Source organism: Bos javanicus, chromosome 21 (assembly GCF_032452875.1).
Source record: "Bos javanicus breed banteng chromosome 21, ARS-OSU_banteng_1.0, whole genome shotgun sequence".
Classification (NCBI taxonomy): Eukaryota; Metazoa; Chordata; class Mammalia; order Artiodactyla; family Bovidae; genus Bos; species Bos javanicus.
In genome coordinates, this window is record NC_083888.1 from 14472856 (window position 1) to 14495466 (window position 22611).

General features: G+C 47.3%; 1 protein-coding gene across 2 annotated transcripts in view; it reads right to left on the minus strand.

Annotated features, from left to right (window-relative positions):
• The window catches only part of SLCO3A1 (solute carrier organic anion transporter family member 3A1), a 375521-nt gene that overhangs the window by 55111 nt on the left and 297799 nt on the right, over positions 1-22611 (minus strand). For both annotated transcript variants that reach the window (XM_061394315.1, XM_061394314.1), the window contains exon 4: positions 21318-21581. In XM_061394315.1, coding sequence (XP_061250299.1) covers positions 21318-21581 — 264 coding nt within the window. The remainder of the gene's footprint in view (positions 1-21317; positions 21582-22611) is intronic.

Genomic DNA, 22611 nt, shown 5'->3' on the forward strand with positions numbered 1-22611 from the left:
TTGCCCATATATTTTCCATGAAGTGATGGGACCAGATGCCATGATCTTAGTTTTCTGAATGTTGAGTTTTAAGCCAACTTTTTCACAGCCTTCCTATTTTCTTTTCCTTGATCATGGCCATCATGGTTTACCTGGGGACAAGGAGGGCGCTTCTCAACAAAGACAACTCTAGCTAATGGAACACTTTCATACTTCAGCAAGCATTTTAATTATTCCAGAGATAATTCCATTTCAGTAGGAAGGATTTCTTGTCAAGATAGGAGCCTGCCTGCTTTTGTCTTAATATCGAATGACTAATTTTGCCTCGAATTAGATGTGAAAATCATTAAGTTTGAGAATTATCTAACTGGAGGCCCAGGGAAGACTGACTGGGACTTATTTGTATAAAGGACAATCTTTTTTCCCCATCTACCTGACCGACTTGCCTCTAGAAACGACAGCTTCCTCTCGTGTTTGGCTATTTTCCTCCTAAGTTCTTCCTCCCTTTCTGGGTTTTATTGCAATGACCTGTAGTGCTCTCAAAGAAGATTCCTTTTCAAAGGCTTGGTCTACCCTCCAGAGCCCCAACTTAAGGGGTATTAATTAGCTTGATCTTAGGGCTATTCCCAGTCTTCCAGGCTTTTCCATGCAAATGAAGTATTAAGCCCACAAAACTTGTAACTTTCCAAGGTGGCAGCTGCTAATGAGGTGGCCTAGACTGGTGAACCGAGGCCACACCAGGCTGCCAAACACCTACAGACTCCCGCAGCCATTTGCCTCCCACCTTCTGATTTAGCCTCAGAGGTTGGGAGCTGGCGTGGGAGGCAGGTGGGCCTGTATCACGCAGCTTTACAGCTGGGGAAACCTTTTCACCTCTCACCAGGGGCTGAGTGCTGCTACTGGCGGAATGATTCAAAGTTGGGAAGAGTGACAGGGGAGCCCTCGGTAGGGAAGACAAGTTTTCCACGGCTAGGCTTTGACCACCTGATGCGAGGAGCCGACTCACTGGAGAAGACCCTGATGCTGGGAAAGATCGAGGGCAAGAGAAGAGGCGACAGAGAACGAGATGGCTGGATGGCCTCACCGATTCAATGGACACAAATTTGAGCAAACTCTGGGATGTAGTGAAGGACAGTGAAGCCTGTCGTGCTGCAGTCCATGGGGTCACAAAGTATCAGACCCGACTTAGCAGTGGAACAGCAACAAGAACAGGCTTCGGAAGGCAGTCCTGTAGGACAGCAGTCCCTAACTCTTTTGGCACTAGGGACCCGTTTCACGGAAGACAATTTTTTCTGGGGTGGGGTGGGGGATGGTTTCAGGATGATTCAAGAACATTACACTTTCGTGTGCTTTATTTCTATTATTATATCAGCTCCACCTCAGATCATCAGGCATTAGATCCTGGAGGTTGGGGACCCCCTGCTCTAGGATGGAGTTTCCTAGAAATCTGTGGGTCCTGCAGGAGGGAGAAAGGCATATTTGGAGAAGTCCTGAGGATTAACCCTGGCAGAACATGTCCTGTGTGCCAAAGACCATTCTAACTGCTTACATGTCCACTTGCATGAGTCTCATGACAAAATCACATTCCTGGGATGACTGGGTTTTAGTTGCTCAGTTGTGTGCAACTCTGCAACCCCATGGACTATAGCCCCCCAGGCTCCTCTGTCCACAGGATTCTCAAGGCAAGAATACTGGATTAGGTAGCCATTCCCTTCTCCAGAGGATCTTCCAAACTCAGGGACTGAACCCAGGTCTCCTGCATTGCAGGCAGATTATTTATCATCTGAGCTACCAGGGAAGCCCTCTTTGTAAGATTAAAATCCTCCATTCACAGATGAGAAGACAGCGGTCCCTTGGCTAGGGGAACAAAGCAGAAACTCAAACCCTGGCACCTGTTGCTACACAGCCTGCTTATAATCACTGTGCCATTCTGGTCTGGGTTCTGAGAGGTGCTGATGTTGGCCTGAGGACTAAGTATGTACTCTGCCTCTGGTAACCAAAGTGTGGCTTAATTATTAGAATAAAGAATAATAATGATAAAACATTCCCACTGTGCTTAGGAAAAATGGCCAGATGTGACACGACTAAGGGCTTAGTCCATGTTGTTTAAAAAGAGCAGAAGTAGAAAAGGGATGGATGTGCGTGCTAAGTCACTTCTGCTGCTGCTGCTGCTACGTCACTTCAGTCTTGTCCGACTCTGCACGACCCCATAGACGGCAGCCCACCAGGCTCCCCTGTCCCTGGGATTCTCCAGGCAAGGACACTGGAGTGGGTTGCCATTTCCTTCTCCAATGCATGAAAGTGAAGTCGCTCAGTCGTGTCCGACCCTCAGTGACCCCATGGGCTGCAGCCTACCAGGCTCCTCTGTCCATGGGATTTTCCAGGCAGAGTACTGCAGTGGGGTTGTCATGTCCAATTCTTTGTGGCCCCATGGACTGCAGCCCACTAGCCTCCTCTGTCTGTGGGATCCTCCAGGCAAGAGCACTGGATTGGGCTGCGGTCCTCTCCAGGGGATCTTCCTGACCCAGGGATTGAACCCACATCTCTTACGTCTCCTACACTGGCAGGTGGGTTCTTTACCACTAGTACCACCTGGGGAGCCCCAGAAAAGGGAAGGACAGAGGGGTGAAAGAAAGAAAGGACCGGAGAGCCTACAGAATAGCCCTGTACCACAGAAAAGGTTTCACTGAATGACGTTGCATAAAATAATGGCTAAGAACCTGGTCTAAGGAGCAGGGTCACTGGGATTACAACTCTGGCTTCAAGACTGAGTAGGTCTGTGACCTGAGTACATCACTCCATCCCATGGATTGCCACAAACATGAAATGAGACTGGCTGCCCGTAAAGCATGTTGCCCAAGGACTTCCCTGGGGATCCAGGGGCTAAGACTCCGTACTCCCAATGGAGGGGGCCTGGGTTAGATTTCTGGTCATGGATCTAGATCCCACATGCCGCAACCAAGAGAATTTCCATGCAGCAATAGATCAAACATGACATAATAAAGACTGAAGATCCTGTGTGCTGTGACAAATACCTGGAGCAGCCAAAAAAAAAAAAAAGGCATGCTTTCTAGTGCTTCTAGGATACAGCTAAGAGTCTGATAGGATTAATGGCAAGGATCTACTGTATAGCACAAGGAGCTGTTTTCAATATCTTGTAACAACTATAATGGAAAACAATAGAAAAAAGAATATAGATACACACATGTATGTGCATAACTGAATCACTCTGTGTACATCTGAAAGAGAATATTGTAAATCGGTTATTTGTTGTTATTTAGTTGCTAAGTCATGTGCAACTCTTTTGTGACCCTATGGACTGTAGCCTGCCAGGCTCCTCTGTCCATGGGATTTCCTACATAAGAATACTGGAGTGGGCTGCCATTTCCTTCTCCAGGGGATCTTCTCAACTCAGGGATTGAACCTGAGTCTCCTGCATTGGCAGGCAGATTCTTAAACGCTGAGCCATCAGGTATACTTCAATAAAAAAGAGTTTGATAGCAATTAATAATAATTAATACAATAGAAATAATCCTTGGCTATATTAGGGAAAGAGCCCTTGCATCGGGAGGCCCTCAGATTGCCTCAGACTTGTTGGAATGTCTGTGATCAGACATGGTGCATTAACAGACTGGGGAAGGTGAGCAGAGCTCCTGGAGGACAAGGGCTTTCCAAAAAGATTCCCCTCCTGCAGAGGGCTGTTCAGCAGGTCAAGGGGTCAGGGGGCACAAATCCTTGTCCACTGCTTGTCCTGGCAATTAGAGATACCCTGAGGAGTGGTCACTGTGAGGGCTCAGTTATACTACCCTTGACCCTCAGGCTCTCTGCCTTCAGTCTCTCTACTTAAATTGGCCTTTCCTTTCTCTTTAATAACATTGCTGTCAATACAGCATGGCTCATATTCCCCAAGAGGGGAGACCGGGACAGTCTATGCAACTGCTCAGGAATTATGACAATGACAGCCAGACATCTGCCTGGCAACCAGTGTTGACTGGGCACCGTGGTGAGGTTTCTTTTTAACTCTCACAACTATTACACTAGGGGGTGGTCTTACCATCCTCTTCTTAGACACAAGGAAACCAAGGCTCCCTTGAGAGGCTGAAACCCAACCATCTACATCCCAGAATGCAAAACCAAGAGGTGAAGGAGGGTGGATTTGAACTCAATTCTGCCTGCACTCTGGGACTCATCTTTAAATCTTCAGGTTTCTTGGTGGGGCCTCAAGTCAACAGAACAGTATTTTCCTGAAAGGTGAGCCACCATGAAGTGCTTCCCAACATAGGAGACCCACAAGCAGAAGAGAAGAGAGATGGGGGGATCTGGGTGAGATAAACAACAGTACTCAAGTCATGACCAAAAAAAAATGAAAGAGGATGGAAGAAATAATGGAGATGTGGAAAACATCATCATGGAGGCATAAGAGCAAAGCAAAGGCTGAGTGAATCCTGAGAAAAATGAAGCTTCATGGGGTAGCGTGAGTGTTCACCAGATGCCAAGCCGGTTCACAATGCCCAGGACAGCCTGTCATCCCAGCACCACCAGCCCCACCAGATGCCCTGGTATGGGTCCCCTGTCTGTCCCCCAGGAGGAGCCAGTGCTCTCGGGCTGAGCAGAGATGGAGCAGCTCCAACCCCAGAGGTGGGCATTGTGCCTGGTAAGAGAAAGTGAAAGTTGCTCAATCATGTCCAATTCTTTTTTTTTTTTTTTCACAAACTTGAATTTATATTTATTTATTTATATATTTTTTCTCTCTCTTTTTTTAAAAATTTTTATTTAATTAGTATACATGTGTTCCCCATCCTGAACCCTCCTCCCTCCTCCCTCCCCATACCATCCCTCTGGGTCGTCCCAGTGCACCAGCCCCAAGCATCCAGCATCGTGCATTGAACCTGGATTGGCATCTCGTTTCATACATGACATTTCACATGTTTCAATGCCATTCTCCCAAATCTTCCCACCCTCTCCCTCTCCCACAGAGTCCATAAGACTGTTCTATACATCAGTGTCTCTTTTGCTGTCTCGTATACAGGGTTATCGTTACCATCTTTCTAAATTCCATATATATGCGTTAGTATACTGTATTGGTGTTTTTCCTTCTGGCTTACTTCACTCTGTATAATAGGCTCCAGTTTCACCCACCTCATTAGAACTGATTCAAATGTATTCTTTTTAATGTTTCTTTGCAACCCCATTGTCTATTCAATCTATGGAATTCTCCAGGCCAGAACACTGAAGTGGGTAGCCTTTTCCTTCTCTGGGGGATCTTCCCAAACCAGGGATCAAACCCAGGTCTCCTGCATTGCAGGTGGATTCTTTACTGGCTGAGCCATAAGGGAAGCCCAAGAATACTGGAGTGGGTAGTCTATCCCTTCTCCAGCAGATCTTCCTGACCCGGGAATTGAGCTGGGGTCTCCTGCATTGCAGGCCGGGTAAGAACAGATAATACATACAAGGTAGATGAAAGAATCCAATAAAGAAACAAATGAATTGCATAGCCTTAAAAGGGAACTGTCATAGTCTCTTAAGGAACATTAACTGTAGATACAGGCTGATTTATGATCACACCATATTCCACAGGTTCATGGGCTGTGAGGGAAGTGGAGATCTTAGTTAATATGGCCATTTCTATCACTGATTCTGGAGGTGCCCAATCCATCCCTTAGGTAGGTAGGGGTGAAGGAAATCCTGGTGGGAGGGGAGGCCCATGGAGCTGATTAGTCTTCTGGAAATGAGCACTTACCAGTTTGGCCCCAGACTGGCAGCCTTGGGCCCCCTGTGGTCTCACCACTACAGAGGATCCATCCCCTAATCTCTGCCCCAGGGACCCAAGGGAGCTTCTAGCACCCTCTCACGGCCAACTTTGAGAGCAGTAGCCATCAGGCTTCATCTTCAGTGAGGTAATAGGCAGATGGTAACACCTGCTTTGTTAGAGAAGGTCATAGTTTGAGTGAACAAAAGAGAAACCATCAGCACAAACAGCTAGGACATGGAAGCAACATAAATGTCCATCAACAGATGAATGGATAAAGCTGTGGTACATATACACAATGGAATACTACTCCGCCATAAAAAGGGATACACCTGAGTCAGTTCTAATGAGGCGGATGAACCCAGAGCCTATTATGCAGAGTGAAGTGAGTCAGAAAGAGAAAAACAAATATCGTATATTAACACATATATATGCAAACTAGAAAGATGGTACTGATGAGCCTTGCAAATGCAAGGCAGCAATGGAGATGCAGACATAAGGAACAGACTCGTGGACATGGGGTGGGGGGAAGAAGGCGAGGGTGGGACGAACGGAGAGAGTAGCATGGAAACGTATACACTAACATATGTAAGCAGGTAGCCAATGGGAATTTGCTGTATGATTCAAACTAGGACTCTGTGACAGCCTAGAGGGCTGGGATGGCGTGGGAGGTTCAACAGAGGGGACACGTGTGTGCCTAATGCTGGTTCGTGTTGATGTATGGCAGAGACAAACACAATTTTGTAAAGCAATTATCCTTCAATTAAAAATAAATTAATAATAATAATAAACCCATCCACACAGGAAATGAGCATCTAAAGTGAAACCCAAGTGTCAGATGGGTATGGATCGGTTAGGGCAACCCAGAGCCCAACAGTTCCCTACAGCCCCTCCAAGGAGGAGCAGTGTGGTTGCCCATTAGCTGGATTAAAACAAGAAGAAAGAGTCCACAAAAGAATGCTTAGTGTCTGCAAGCCTGCAAGTTCCTAACTGGGGCCACCCTAGTCATTTCTCAGCATCAGGAGTGTGAAGCGGGAAACATGATCTCCGCAGGATTGGGAGGCGGAGAAAGGAGCCTGGGACACAGCAGGCTCTCATTCAGCCCCAAATATTGCATTTTTCCATGCTGGCAGCAGACAGAAAATGACTACAGAAATCAAGAGTTCTTGGTAAGCAAATAAGACACTTTTATAACTTCACTCAGCCTTCTCTAGAACCTTCTTTGGGAGCAGTCTGCCACACCCCAGTGGCGGCCAGGGTGACTTCATTTGGCATTCACAAAAACATTAACGAGGAACTTCCCTGGTGGTCCAGTGGTTAAGACTCCACCCTCCCAATGCAGGGGGCTCAGGTCCAATCCCTCGTCAAGGAAGATCCCACATTCCATGCGGCACAGCAAAACTAACTAAACAAATAAAAATTATGCAGTTCTAAAAAAGAAAGAACGAAAACAACAACAACAAAAGCAATACTAAAACCAAAAAAAAAAAAAAAGCCTCAAAAAAATCGAAAAAAACCCCCAAAACTACTAACCATGGGAGAATTCATTCCTGGGAAGTCTAAACAGAGAAACAGCAGTGTCTAGAAAAGATGATGAAGCCAAACACTCAAGCTGACATACGTACATACCCATCTCTAAACTTACACTTTCTAATGCTACTTCTGGAAGTGCTGGCATTACAGCAGGCCTTCTCAGCGTTTTTAAAATGCTGGTGTAAATCTCAAAGAGTCATGTCACAGACTCCCAACCTTATTTCATCAGTAGGTCACCTCCCCCATTGTATCTTATATGCAACTGCCAGGGAAGTTGGCCCCTGGTATAGACCCCCTAAGGGATCTCCCTCAGCTCTGACATTTGTTTTTTAACTGGGAGCTCACTTAGAATCTCCTGGGAAGCTTTCAGGATGTTCAGATGCCTGAATCACCTCTCCCACAGCTCCCTCCCCCACTGTAGACTCGGAGAATCATTATTTGTAGGGATGGAGACCCTGCCTGTGTGTGTTTCAAGAAAAGTCCACAGCATTTTTTTAATTCCTAATTTTTTTTTCTTTTATTAACTCCTTTTCTGAATACTAGCATCTTATTTCTGAGATTTTCATTTTAAAATGTTTTATCTGCTTTATTTAAAAAAAAAAAAAAAGCCCAGAAATGACAATGACATGAATCCCTGGTTGGGAAACAAGGACTCATAAAATAAAGTCTAGTCTCACTAGGAGGGCAATGAGAAGACCCTCAATAATTCATTCATAATTTTACCAAAGACGTACTGGGCAGCTTTGGATACCAGGAACTCGGCTCGGCGTGGGAGCTGAGAGCAGCCTGTCTTCTAGCACGATCTTCTCTAAATCCTGTTCCCCAAACTACGCACATCTCGGGCATCCCAGCCCAGAAGCCCCTCCTCTCCCCTCCATCCATGCGTCTCCTGCTCATCCTTCCAGATCAGGCAGACACGCTGCATCCTTCACGCACCTGTCTTCGAATCCTTCCTCTGGGGTCCTCACGGCATCCCTTGAACCTCCCATAATCCTCACCACCTTCTAGCCTGTACTGTGGCAACATTTCACAACTGCCTAAAGAGCTGACCTGAATAAAAGAATCCCGGGATCACAGAAGTCTGACAAAGTCAGCCAGCTTTCCGTACAGCTGGCCTTCTCAGAGCCTTTAACACATATTCTGTGAATCGCCAAGAGCATCACAGCATTCAGACAGTTTCCCGACTTATTTACCCATGGAAGCACTCCTCCCTGTTAATGTTGCTGAATTGTACTTCTTTGGGCATCGCAGAGGATTTGTGTTCCAAGGAGCCCCCGCTGGGAAATGCTGTCTTCTAGTTATTCCCTCCCTCCCTTCTTTCCAAAAGCACAGGGGGGCATCCACAGTGAACCAGGCATGGTGCCAGGTGCCCTCACCTATGCTCATTTCAGGCACTTTGCTGAAATAACTGGAGATGGGGAGCTATGGCTGAATAACAGACATAACCCGCAGTGTGTCCTCCATCAAAGACACACAAACACACATCAAACACAGTGACGCCACTGACCCGTCTGGCCCCTGGGGACCTGTAAAAACAACTCCTGTGACACGGCTGCATCGGAACCACAGCCTGGCACAGGATTCCAAGAGGTTGGGAAGGCAGCCGGTTTCCTGGGCCATGGAATCAAGAAAGAAGACTCTAACGGGAAATTCTCACGACGGGGGAGCATAGCTTGGAAGACAAATCGCGTGATAAAACACACTCAGCCGTTCAGCCTGTGGAACAAGGACTCGCAGATCACCAGGCTCCTCATAATAACATTATGCCGAAAGGCACAGGCCTCTAATTAGGAAAAATGTAGCAGAAACCGACTGCTGGGTCACAAATGATGGAGGCGGCTTGGCAGAGAAGCCAACGCTGGAGGCATGAACTCGGTCCCAGGGTGGGCTAACGAGCTTGGGGCCCCCACGGAAGAGTGGGAAGGGCAGAGGCGGGGGCTAGTGAGGATGCACTCTGCCCAAACAGCAAGACACCTGCCAGGAAGACGGGCAAGTCAAGACCTGCACCCAAAGGCACAGGGCAGGTCAGTGGAGCCACTGGGCTGGCAGACTCTGATTCAGTGTCAGGAACAGACTCTCCTCCGCATATAGGAAAGCCACCCGGGAGCCAGCCGTGACACTCAGTCCAGGTGGAGCTCCTGCTCCTGAAGGAAAGTTACAGGGCTCAAAATAGCCTGGAGTTAAAACTCCCTTCCAGGTCCTCCCCACCATTCTATGCAAAACAAAGAACTCTCTCACCCGAAGAAAAAATGGACATTAAGGTTGATTATGCCCAGCTCCCAGGTGGAATTCCTTGCCCCAGCTGTTTAAGAGATAACTACTCTGAACAATCTTGGAGAACAGGCCCCCTTAAGACAGTAGCTTTCCACACACATGCCTATATATCCTTATTCTTTTCTTGGGTTAGTGCAGCAGCTCACTAATCTGACTGCTGCCCCTTCTTGCTTCACTAAAGGTGGTCTGTTCCTGTAAAGTGCCGGTCTTGTTCTTTTTCCAAACCTCGCCTTCTCTAGCTCCCTTACCCTACAGCTCCACCAGCCAGTGTCTGAGAGTGCGTCAAACACAGGCCAAAGCCCTGGGAGGGACTGTGGGTGACGATGGCTTTAGGAGAAGCAGCAAACTGTGCTGAGCTGGGCAGTGCCTGTCCAGCCCTCCACGTGTTGTTATTCAGTCACTCAGTCGTGTCTGGCTCTTTGCCATCCCGTGGACTGCAGCACGCCAGCCCTCCCTGTCCCTCACCATCTCCTGGAGTTTGCCCAAGTTCACGTCTATTGAATCACAGATGTCATCCAACCATCTCATCCGCTGTCTCCCTCTTCTCCTTCTGCCTTCAATCTTTCCCAGCATCAGAGCCTTTCCTATCCATGTAACCCATCGTTTATCAGATGGGTACTGAGCACCAGTCACGTACTGGGTTGGCCAAAAAGTCTGTCAGGGTTTTTGGTAACATCTTACAGAAAAACCTGAGTGAACTTTTTGGCCAACTGAACACAAGGGCACAGGCAGAGAGATGTGGTCCCTGCCTCACGGAGCTTCCGGGGGAGATGATAACTCCTACAAAGGTCACACACTGCTCATGACACAGAAAGCAATACGCCGCGGAGGGGGTGCCCTAGGATGTCAGGAAAATGTCCTCGGGGAAATGATGTGAGTTGATCTCTGAAGATGGGATCAGAATCCTCGGAATGGGAACAGCAAGTGCAAAGTCCTGGGAGGAAGGGATCCTGGGGATACAGAGGACCAAAAGGAGGCTGGAGAGGTGAGGCTGGTGTGGCGGGAACAGGGTGGAGGTGTGGGAACAGCCTGGAGGGGCAGCCCCTCACAAGGCTGGTGGCCATGTCAAGGGCTCAGTTCAGTTCAGTTCAATTCAGTCGCTCAGTCGTGTCTCTTTGCAACCCCATGAATCGCAGCACGCCAGGCCTCCCTGTCCATCACCAGCTCCCAGAGTTCACTAAGACTCATGTCCATCGAGTCAGTGATGCCATCCAGCCATCTCATCCTCTGTCGTCCCCTTCTCCTCCTGTCCCCAATCCCTCCCAGCATCAGAGTCTTTTCCAATGAGTCAACTCTTCACATGAGGTGGCCAAAGTACTGGAGTTTCAGCTTTAGCATCATTCCTTCCAAAGAAATCCCAGGGCTGATCTCCTTCAGAATGGACTGGTTGGATCTTCTTGCAGTCCAAGGGACTCTCAAGAGTCTTCTCCAACACCACAGTTCAAAAGCATCAATTCTTCGGTGCTCAGCCTTCTTCACAGTCCAACTCTCACATCCATACATGACCACTGGAAAAACCATAGCCTTGACTAGATGGACCGTTGTTGGCCAAGTAATGTCTCTGCTTTTGAATATGCTATCTAGGTTGGTCATAACTTTCCTTCCAAGGAGTAAGCGTCTTTTAATTTCATGGCTGCAGTCACCATCTGTAGTGATTTTGGAGCCCCCAAAAATAAAGTCTGACACTGTTTCCACTGTTTCCCATTCTATTTCCCATGAAGTGGTGGGACCGGATGCCATGATCTTCATTTTCTGAATGTTGAGCTTTAAGCTAACTTTTTCACTCTCCACTTTCACTTTCATCAGGAGGCTTTTCAGTTCCTCTTCACTTTCTGCCATAAGGGTGGTGTCATCTGCATATCTGAGGTTATTGATATTTCTCCCGGCAATCTTGATTTCAGCTTGTGTTTCTTCCAGTCCAGCATTTCTCATGATGTACTCTGCATATAAGTTAAATAAGCAGGTGACAATATACATCCTTGATGTACTCCTTTTCCTATTTGGAACCAGTCTGTTGTTCCATGTCTAACTGTTGCTTCCTGACCTGCATATAGGTTTCTCAAGAGGCAGATCAGGTGGTCTGATATTCCCATCTCTTTCAGAATTTTCCACAGTTCATTGTGATTCACACAGTCAAAGGCTTTGGCATAGTCAATAAAACAGAAATAGATGTTTTTCTGGAACTCTCTTGCTTTTTCCATGATCCAGTGGATGTTGGCAATTTGATCTCTGGTTCCTCTGCCTTTTCTAAAACCAGCTTGAACATCAGGAAGTTCACAGTTCATGTATTGCTGAAGCCTGGCTTGGAGAATTTTGAGCATTACTTTACTAGCATGTGAGATGAGTGCAATTGTGCGGTAGTTTGAGCATTCTTTGGCATTGCCTTTCTTTGAGATTGGAATAAAAACTGACCTTTTCCAGTCCTGTGGCCACTGCTTAGTTTTCCAAATTTGCTGGCATATTGAGTGCAGCACTTTCACAGCATCATCTTTCAGGATTTGAAATAGCTCAACTGGAATTCCATCACCTCCACTAGCCTTGTGTGTAGTTATGTTTTCTAAGGCCCACTTGACTTCACATTACAGGATGTCTGGCTCTAGGTCAGTTATCACACCTCTGTCTATCGGGATTAGATGCATTGTGAATACATCCTAGGGTGGACGACAGCTTGGAGGGGTCAGGACAGACTGGAGTGTGGGAGACCACATTCAGGATGTCTGAGAGATATTTAGGTGCTAAAGTCAACAGAACCTGGTGATGGTGGCATTAGGGGTATGAGTGGGGCGAGGGTTGGGGAAGGTATCAACCCAGGCAGATTTCATTCCCCTAAAAATGAAGGTCCTCTAGAGTCAGGCTCTGTAGTTTCTCTTTTGGAGAGGGAACAAGTAGACATGGGCTTCCCTGGTGGCTCAGACAGTAAAGAATCCGCCTGCAATGTGGGAGACTTGGGTTCGATCCCTGGGTTGGGAAGATCCCCTGGAGAAGGGAATGGCTACCCACTCCAGGATTCTGGTCCGGAGAATTCCATAGACTGTATCGTCCATGGAGTTGCAAAGAGTCAGACACGACTGAGCAACTTTCACTTCACGACTGAGCCACAGTTTTAGTACACACTGCTGAAAAGTCACTTAGGACCCGCTGACGCCACTTTTTCTTTAACGGAGGGCCTGTGTATTGTCCAAAGGTGCAACACAATGTTGTGGTCAAGAAGTCGGGCACCAGGACTTCCCTGGTGGTCCGATGGTTAAGAATCTTCCTTGCAATGCAGGGGATGTAGGTTCGATCCATGGCTGGGGAACTAAGATCTTGCATCCGTTGGATCAACTAAGCCTGCACACCACAATTAGTGAGTCTACATGCCACAACAGAAGATCCCACATGCCACAACTAATACCCAAGGCAGCCAAGTAAATAAATAAATGATCAATAAAAATTTTTTTTAAAGAGAAGATAGGCCCTGAGGCCCTCCCACGGCTCCCACAGCCTTTCCTTTCCAACTGTAAGGTTTAATCTCCTTGTCTGTTAAATGGTATCAGTGTACCACTTGGGGCTGGGAGGTACTCTCATGGGGCTGGGAGGATTAAATGATAGTGTATGGAAAACAAACACTAACTGCTATTGTGTGTATGTGTGTGTGAGCATGTATGTGCTTGCACACTGGCAAGAAAGTGTTCCTTTATTTACTCATTCATTCATTCAACCGCTATCACCTATTAATACATGTCAGGCAAACTGCTAAGAAAAGATGAGAAGTGAAAGGCAAAGGAGAAAAAGATACACCCATCTGAATGTAGAGTTTCAAAGAATAGCAAAGAGAGATAAGAAAGCTTTCCTAAGTGAACAAGGCAAAGAAAAAGAGGCAAACAATAGGATGGGAAAGACTAGAGATCTTGCCAAAAAATTAGAGATACCAAGGGAACATTTCATGCAAAGATGGGCTCGATAAAGAACAGAAATGGTATGGACCTAGCAGAAGCAGAAGATATTAAGAAGAGGTGGCAAGAAGAACTGCACATAGAAAAACTGTACAAAGAGATCTTAATGACCTGGATAACCACGATGGTGTGATCACTCACCTAGAGCCAGACATCTTGGAGTGTGAAGTCAAGTGGGCCTTAGGAACATTACCAGGAACAAAGCTAGTGGAGGCGATGGAATTCCAGTTGAGCTATTTCAAATCCTAAAAGATGATGCTGTGAAAGTGCTGCACTCAATATGCCAGCAAATTTGGAAAACTCAGCAATGCTGACAGGACTGGAAAAGGCCAGTTTTCATTCCAATCTCAAAGAAAGGCAATGCCAAAGAATGTTCAAATTACTGCACAATTGTGCTCATTTCACATGCTAGCTTAGCAGCAGCAGTAGCAGCACATGCTAGCCAAGTGATGCTCAAAATCCTTCAAGCTAGGATTCAACAGTATGTGAACGAAGAACTTCCAGATGTTCAAGCTGGATTTAGAAAAGGCAGAGGAACCAGAGATGAAATTGCCAACATCTGCTGGATCATAGGAAAAGCAATGGAATTCTAGAAAAACATCTACTTCTGCTTCATTGACTATGCTAAAGCCTTTGACTGTGTGGATTACAAGAAACTGTGCAAAATTCTTAAGGAGATGGGAATGAATACCAGACCACCTTACCTGTCTCCTGAGAAACCTGTATGCAGGGAAAGAATCAACAGTTAGAACTGGACATAGAACACAAGATTGGTTCAAAATTGGGAACGCAGTGGATCAAGGCTGTATATTGTCACCCTGCTTATTTAACTTATACGCAGAGTACATCATGAGAAATACTGGACTGAATGAAGCTCAAGCTGGAATCAAGATTTCTGGGAGAAATATCAATAACCTCAGATATGCAGATGACACCATTCTAATGGAAGAAAGAGAAGAGGAACTAAAGAGCTTCTTGATGAAGGTGAAAGAGGAGAGTGAACAAGTTGGCTTAAACTAATACAATTATGTAAAGTTTAAAAATAAAATAAAAAAACAAACAAACAACTCAATGTTCAAAAAACCAAGGTCATGGCATTAGGTCCCATCACTTCATGGCAAATAGATGGGGAAACAATGGAAATAGTGACAGACTATTTTCTTGGGCTCCAAAATCACTGGATAATGACTGCAGCCATGAAATTAAGCTTGCTCCTTGGAAGAAAAGCTATGACAAACCAAGATAGCATATTAAAAAGCAGAGACATCACTTTGCTGACAAAGGTCTGTCTAGTCAAAGATATGATTTTTCTAGTAGTCATGAACGGATGTGAGAGTTGGACCATAGAGAAGGCTGAGTGCCAAAGAATTGATGCTTTTGAACTGTGGTGGTGGAGAAGACTCTTGAGAGTCCCTGGGACTGCAAGGAAATCAAACCAGTCAATCCTAAAGGAAATCAGTCCTGAATATCCATTGGAAGGACTGATGCTGAAGCTGAAGGCCCAGTCCTTTGGCCACTTGATGGGAAGAGCTGACTCACTGGAAAAGATCCTGATGCTGGGAAAGATTGAGGGCGGGAGGGGAAGGGGATGACAGAGGATGAGATGGTTGGATGGCATCACCGACTCAATGGACATGAGTTTGAGCAAGCTCCAGGAGATAGTGAAGGACAGGGAAGCCTGGACAGGGGGAGGAGTGGGCATAGCACAAGGGTAGGGATGTGGGGGCTCCTGAAAGGTGACCCAGCAAAATGTTCTGAAGAACAAGATGAGAGATGAGGGGCCTTAGAGCCAGGAACTTCCCTTCCCTGGTGGCTCAGATGGTAAAGCGTCTGCCTACAATGGGGGAGACCCAGGTTCGATCCCTGGGTCAGGGAGATCCCCTGGAGAAGGAAATGGCAACCCACTTTAGTACTGTTCCCTGGAGAAATCCATGGATGGAGGAGCCTGGTGGGCTGGGGGGCTACAGTCATGGGGCCTCAAAGAGTCGGACACGACTGAGCGACTTCACTTTCACTTTCAGAGCCAGGAAGGAAAAGTTATTTGATGGCACAGTTGAGAGGCAAAAATGTGTCTTGGATATGTAGGCTCCCACCTGGGGGAGTGCTAGAGTTTTAGGAGCCCAAGCATTTGTTCGTTTTACGAGCCCAAGCATTTGTTCGCCAGCTGCCTGCTTTGTGAACTGGTTATGTGACAGTCACCACCAGACAGGGGCTTCTGGGCTTCTGGGAAGAAGTGACTGCTTTTCTACACAGTTCTGGAAAAGATTCTGAGCTTTCCATCTCTCACCTTCTCATAACAAAACCCAACCGGTGGCCAACTTTGTAGAAACAGACCTTCAAAGCCTGCTTTGAGGGGAGAGAGCACTAGAAAGGGATTACAGGTTTGAAGTCCTCTGTCACCGAACAGGAGCTCTGTGTCTTACCAGGGTCCACGACCCCCGGGATCTAACGCCTGATGACCTGAGGTGGAGTCGATGTAACAATAATAGAAGTAAAGTGCACAATAAATGCAATGTGCTTGAATGAATGGAAAACTGGTGTCTTCGATGAAACCTGTACCTAGTTCCAAAAAGGTTGGGACCACTGCTGTTAACCTAGAAACAGAGCTAAGTCCTAATATTGGCCTTATGCAGCTTCTACAAAGTTACACCAGACACCACATGGCAAAACCAAGGGGAGCTGAATGGCATGGCTAAGGTTGCATGATTAGGAAGTGGCTGAGCTGGATTTAGACCAGGTTTTCATTCCAATCCCAAAGAAAGGTAATGCCAAAGAATGCTCAAACTACCGCACAATTGCACTCATCTCACATGCTAGTAAAGTAATGCTCAAAATTCTCCAAGCCAGGCTTCAGCAATATGTGAACCATGAACTTCCTGATGTTCAAGCTGGTTTTAGAAAAGGCAGAGGAACCAGAGATCAAATTGCCAACATCTGCTGGATCATGGAAAAAGCAAGCGAGTTCCAGAAAAACATCTATTTCTGCTTTATTGACTATGCCAAAGCCTTTGACTGTGTGAATCACAATAAACTGTGGAAAATTCTGAAAGAGATGGGAATACCAGACCACCTGATCTGCCTCTTGAGAAACCTATATGCAGGTCAGGAAGCAACAGTTAGAACTGGACATGGAACAACAGACTGGTTCCAAATAGGAAAAGGAGTACGTCAAGGCTGTATATTGTCACCCTGCTTATTTAACTTATATGCAGAATACATCATGAGAAACGCTGGACTGGAAGAAACACAAACTGGAATCAAGATTGCCGGGAGAAATATCAATAACCTCAGATATGCAGATGACACCACCCTTACGGCAGAAAGTGAAGAGGAACTAAAAAGCCTCTTGATCAAAATGAAAGTGGAGAGTGAAAAAGCTGGCTTAAAGTTCAACATTCAGAAAATGAAGATCATGGCATCCGGTCCCACCACTTCATGGGAAATAGATGGGGAAACAGTGGAAACAGTGTCAGACTTTATTTTTGGGGCTCCAAAATCACTACAGATGGTGACTGCAGCCATGAAATTAAAAGACACTTACTCCTTGGAAGGAAAGTTATGACCAACCTAGATAGCATATTCAAAAGCAGAGACATTACTTTGCCAACAAAGGTCCATCTAGTCAAGGCTATGGTTTTTCCAGTGGTCATGTATGGATGTGAGAGTTGGACTGTGAAGAAGGCTGAGCACCGAAGAATTGATGCTTTTGAACTGTGGTGTTGGAGAAGACTCTTGAGAGTCCCTTGGACTGCAAGAAGATCCAACCAGTCCATTCTGAAGGAGATCAGCCCTGGGATTTCTTTGGAAGGAATGATGCTAAAGCTGAAACTCCAGTACTTTGGCCACCTCATGTGAAGAGTTGTCTCATTGGAAAAGACGCTGATGCTGGGAGGGATTGGGGGCAGGAGGAGAAGGGGACGACAGAGGATGAGATGGCTGGATGGCATTGCTGACTCGATGGATGTGAGTCTGAGTGAACTCCGGGAGTTGGTGATGCACAGGGAGGCCTGGCATGCTGCGATTCATGGGGTCGCAAAGAGTCGGACACGACTGAGCGACTGATCTGATCTGAGGAGCCTTATGGCCCTACCAGAGCAGAAGAGGCTGCGTTTCAGTCCCACCGGGGAGGGGGATGGTGTGGCTATTCTTATGCCAGCTCTTCTCAGGCACCTTTGCTTTCTAGAGAGCTTGGCAGGAGACACAAGTTGATGGCTGGACTAGGAACCCTTTAGTAGTAGTCATGTACGAATGTGAGAGCTGGACCATAAAGAAGGCTGAGCGCCGAAGAACTGATGTTCTTGAACTGTGGTGCTGGAGAAGACTCTTGAGAGTCCCTTGGACAGCAAGGAGATCAAACCAGTCAATCCTAAAGGAAATCAACCCTGAATATTCACTGGAAGAACTGATGCTGAAGCTCTGATACTTTGGCTACCTGATGTGAAAAGCTGACTCATTGGAAAAGACCCTGATGCTAGGAAAGATTGAGGGCAGGAGGAGAAGGGGATGACAGAGGATGAGATGGTTGGATGGCATCATTGACTCAACGGACATGAGTTTGAATAAACTCTCGAAGATAGTGAAGGACAGGGAAGCCTGGAGTGCTGCAGTCCATGGAGTCGCAAAGAGTCACACACAACTTACTGACTGAACAACAGCAAGCTCAAATGAAACGAATGAGAAACTGCAACCTATAGATCCATAGAGCAATGCTAATTTCTCTAACATGTGCGACAATGCTCAGCCTATCCGTACTCATAAGCGTGCTGCATACTGTATGCAGACCAGTTGGGCTTTCCAGGCTGTAAATCAGATTGAAGAGTTTGGGAGTACCTGGCAGCTTCATGTGGTGCTTTTGGTGGAAATGTTCTTGTGGCGGAAACACTTTGTCTTGGGTGGAAAAAGTGAAGGCTCTAAACCACCATGGCCCCCTCTTCATGAGCTAGCAAGTGCAAAATTTGTTGACTCCCATAACAGCTCACTCCACTGGACTCTGGCTCCTGGGGATTTTTCTAGATGCACTGCCTTCCTCTCCTGCTGGGACATCCTTTAGGTCCATGAATGGATCTGACGCTGCTGGGAATCACTAATTCTAAATTAAAAACCATTAATTATCAGAGGGGAGCCCACATATACACGGGCTGTAACCGTGGAGGCTCTGGTCAAGGAGCCTCCGCCCTGTCTACCCATCTGTGTACTTGCCAGGCCAGCCACAGCACACCCAGCACTCACCTTGCCACTGCTTCAGCTTTGCCCACTGCAGGCCTCCCCTGCTACCATATAAGCTCCAGCATGTAAGCTTCCTTGCTCACTGCTGTGTCTCTGGTGCTGGTGATTTAGTTGCTAAGTTGTTTCCGACTCTTATGACCCTATGGACTGAAATCCCCAGGCTCCTCTGTCCATGGGATTCTCCAGGCAAGAATACTGGAGTGGGTTGCCATTTCCTTCTCCAGGGGATCTTCCTGATCTAGGGATTGAACCTGGGTCTCCAGCATTGCAGGCAGATTCTTCACCCACTGCTGTGTCCCTGGAGCTTGGCAGAGTCTCAGAAAATGGTGACTGAACTAACAAATGGGCTAACCAGAGACTGGATCAGAGCCTGAGAATTCTGGAGCTGTGACATCCTCCAAACGTGGCTCAGCTCTGTCTGGGATGACCCAAGCCCTGCCTTCCTTGACCGTCTGTTGTATTTCCATAATGCAGGGCTGCCTGGTGCTGTCATCGTCACCACCTTAGGCCACCTTGCTGGCTTGCTGGCCTGTCTCTACCCTGGATAGTGAGTTCTTTGATGGCATAATTGTATTTTTTTTTTTTAATCTGTGTATCCCCAGAGATGAAAGGCAAGAGATTACAGGTATAGGTCTTACCATGAGAGACTCAGGAAAGCAAGCCATCCTGGGGTAAGGAAATATTGGGTTGGCCAAAAGGTTAGTTCAGGTTTTGCCATTAAGATGTTACAGGAAAACCCAAAGGAACTGTACTGCCAACCTAATACCTAGAAAGGCTACCACCAGATAGGTCCAAGTGTCTGCAAGGCCCATTCTCATGCCAGCCCCAGCTGTTGCTGTGAATCTGTTCCCTGGGATGCTGTGGCCAGCTGTGCTATCAGAGGGGTGTTAAGCATCACCCTCCAGCCACCTGGGGGCTCCTGAAGGGGACCTGTTTGGGGAGTCTTATTTTATGAGGCACAGACTCCTAAGACTCTAAGCCAAGGCAACCTCAGAAGATATAAAGCAGGTGGCCTTCTCATCTTAAAAAAAAAAAAAAAAACAACTTAGGCTCAGACGTAAAGAATTTGCCTGCAATGCAAGAGAGATCCAGGTTCTATCCCTAGGTCAGGAAGATCCCCTGGAGAAGGAAATGGCAGCCCACTCCAGTATTCATGCCTGGAGAATTCCATGGACAGAGGAGCCTGGCAGGCCACAGTCCATAGGGTTGCAAAGTGTTGGACATGACTGAACAACCAACACTCACTTTCTCATCTAACAGTGCACTCTGATCCTTAGAGAGATGTATTTTAAGATCGTCTACAGATAATTCCACATTACGACTTTGGTAGAAGCCATCACAGAACATGGAGTGAAATAGGACATTAGGTTGTTAAATTAGCATCTTCTGGGAATTAGCACAAGTTCCTTGAATCCCTCCCTGGCTACCAGGTGGTATTTACAGACAGTCTCCACAGGCAGTGCCTGAATTCTCAAGATCAGGCTGTCACCCAGGAACTGTGTTATAACTCCACGCTCGTGGAGATGAAGCATGGACAGGGTAATAACCACAGGGCCAGTGAAGGGTGGGATGGGGATCTGAGCTCAAGGTCATCTGAGGTTCTCACTGCTGTTTTCAAGCATCTCCAGAGACAGTGCCCCTCATTAGAGCCCAGTAGAGGCACTCATCAGACCTCTAAAGCAAGCACTGTGAGCCCGAGGTGGCAGCTGCTGACGGTGGGCCAGGCCACATGCCTGGTTCCTGCAAAGAAATCACCGTCTACCTCTTTCCCACCCCAGCCTCACCGAGAAGGAACGCTGCAGACTTGCTCCTGCCCGCTTCCCAAATCTAGCACGTTCTTCAGGACACCCAGCAAGAAGGGGTCCTTGAATTAGGGAGCACTGCACATCTCTCTTAAGTGGGGAGAGGGGGCAGCTTTGAGGCTGCCCATCATCACCCTCACCTCTAAGATGCTGAGCCAAATATAGAAAGCACCAGGGGGTGTGTGGGGGGGACTCCTCATTTTCATTCTGCATCACTGTTTGTGTCTCTTTTGTGAAAAAAATATGCACTTCTTTTCCCTCTAAAAACGATGGTGAGCACTTTGCCACTCTCTGAAGTGGGACTTCGTTATCAAGACTTGAGTTAATATTTCCTTCCAGAGGAACACGGCTCTCATCTCTAATGGAGGGGCTGGAGGGCCAGAGAGAATCTAAGGAAATGCACTCTGGATGTGGCTTTTCAAGAACGCCTGCATCAGGCAAAGAGAACCAGCTTCAAAGTCTTTTCCTGCTTTCATGTGCTTGCAAGTGGCCTGGAAGAGTTCAAAGCAGGGGGCGGGGTGGGGGCATGAAACATCCGGCTCCCTCCTTCCCTCCCCACTTTCTTCCTTCTACGGACACTTATATTTATCCTACACCAGGTGCAATGTTAGCCACTGGGTTCTCAGCTGGGAGGATCTCGTCTGCTGCCCCTTCAATAAATGGTAGTCCCTTTGTTTTTGCTTTATAAAGTGCATTTACTTCTCAGGGGTCAGTTAAGCACAGGACCAGGGAAGGCAGATCATGTAAAACCAAGGGGATTCTGTTTCAAGTCCCCCAGCATCCAGTCCTGAGCGTCCCTCAAGAAGGAGGTGTCCTTACCTCTCAGCTGCTGGAAGCAAGAGGCGCTGCTGTCTGGCTCCAGGGGGTGTCTCAGGACCCCGTTGCTGGGTTTGGGTCTCTCGTATTCTCTTTCGGGGAGCATGGCCTGCTCGCTCTCCAAGGCGGGGTCTGAGTGTGGGGGCAGAGACTGTGGGAACCCGAACATCAAGACGGAAGAGAAGAAGAGTAAGGCACCGCAGAGCAGAAAGCCACCCCACCAGGCTCCGATCCAGCGGGGGTCGTCTGGGGTGATGTCCAGGTTACCTGCAACAACCAGAGAGAGCACGGTTAACAGGAGAGCAGCAGGCAGGGCCGGGCACTTGGCTGAGGCTTGCAATCAGCTGTACAGACAGGCCAGGGGTGGGGAAGAGTGGACAATAGGCAGAGCAGCCTTGGGCCTCCTAGCTGTGCTTCTGGTTTTCCCCAAGCTGAAGGCTGATCGCATTCCCTCCTTAATTTTCTTGTCTACTTTGTGCTTGTATCTGTCTAAACAAAAACAGTGAGAAGCCAGACACCCCCTGAATTTAGGCAGGCATTGACTGACTTGGCAGAGCTGCCAAGGTCTGCTAACAAAAGCACAGGGAGACAGAAACATTAATCGTTCAAGGGTGTATTTTTATTATGTATGTTCACACTCACCGCCCCCACAAAGCTGCTACCCTGAGATCCCCTTCCACACCGCACTCTCCCAGCCTTAAATTGGTTCACAGATAATATAGAGTGGTGCAGAATGGAAACCAAGAGCCAGGACACCTGGAAAGAAACCCTGCCCACTTCTCACAGTGCGACCTCAGGCTAGCGATCTGAACTCCACGCCTCAGCAGAACTGATCTATAGAATGCTGATTATTATGACGTACTTACCCTGATCGAGTTCGGAAGATCAAATGAGCCACACCAGACACAAAGTGCTCAGAACAGTGTCTGGCGCGTGCTTAAGCACTTAATTGATGTGAGCTTAATATTCATGGTGAGGGTTCTTTTCCTAAGCTGCTAGTGTGTATGTGTGTGTGAGCATTAGTTGCTCAGTCATGTCTGACTCTTAGCGACTTCATGGACTAATTCTCCCAGCAAGAATACTGGAGTGGGTAGCCATGCCCTTCTCCAGGGGATCTTCCCAACTGAGGGATCAAACCTGGATCTCCTGCATTGCAGGCACATTCTTAACCATCTGAGCCACCAGGGAAGCTGATGGGGATGGGTTAATTCAAACTTCCGTGATGGCCTGTGGTCTGGGGGCCAGTCCTCTACTGAAAGCTCTGTAGCCAGTGTCTATGCTTTGAGGCTCCGTGCGA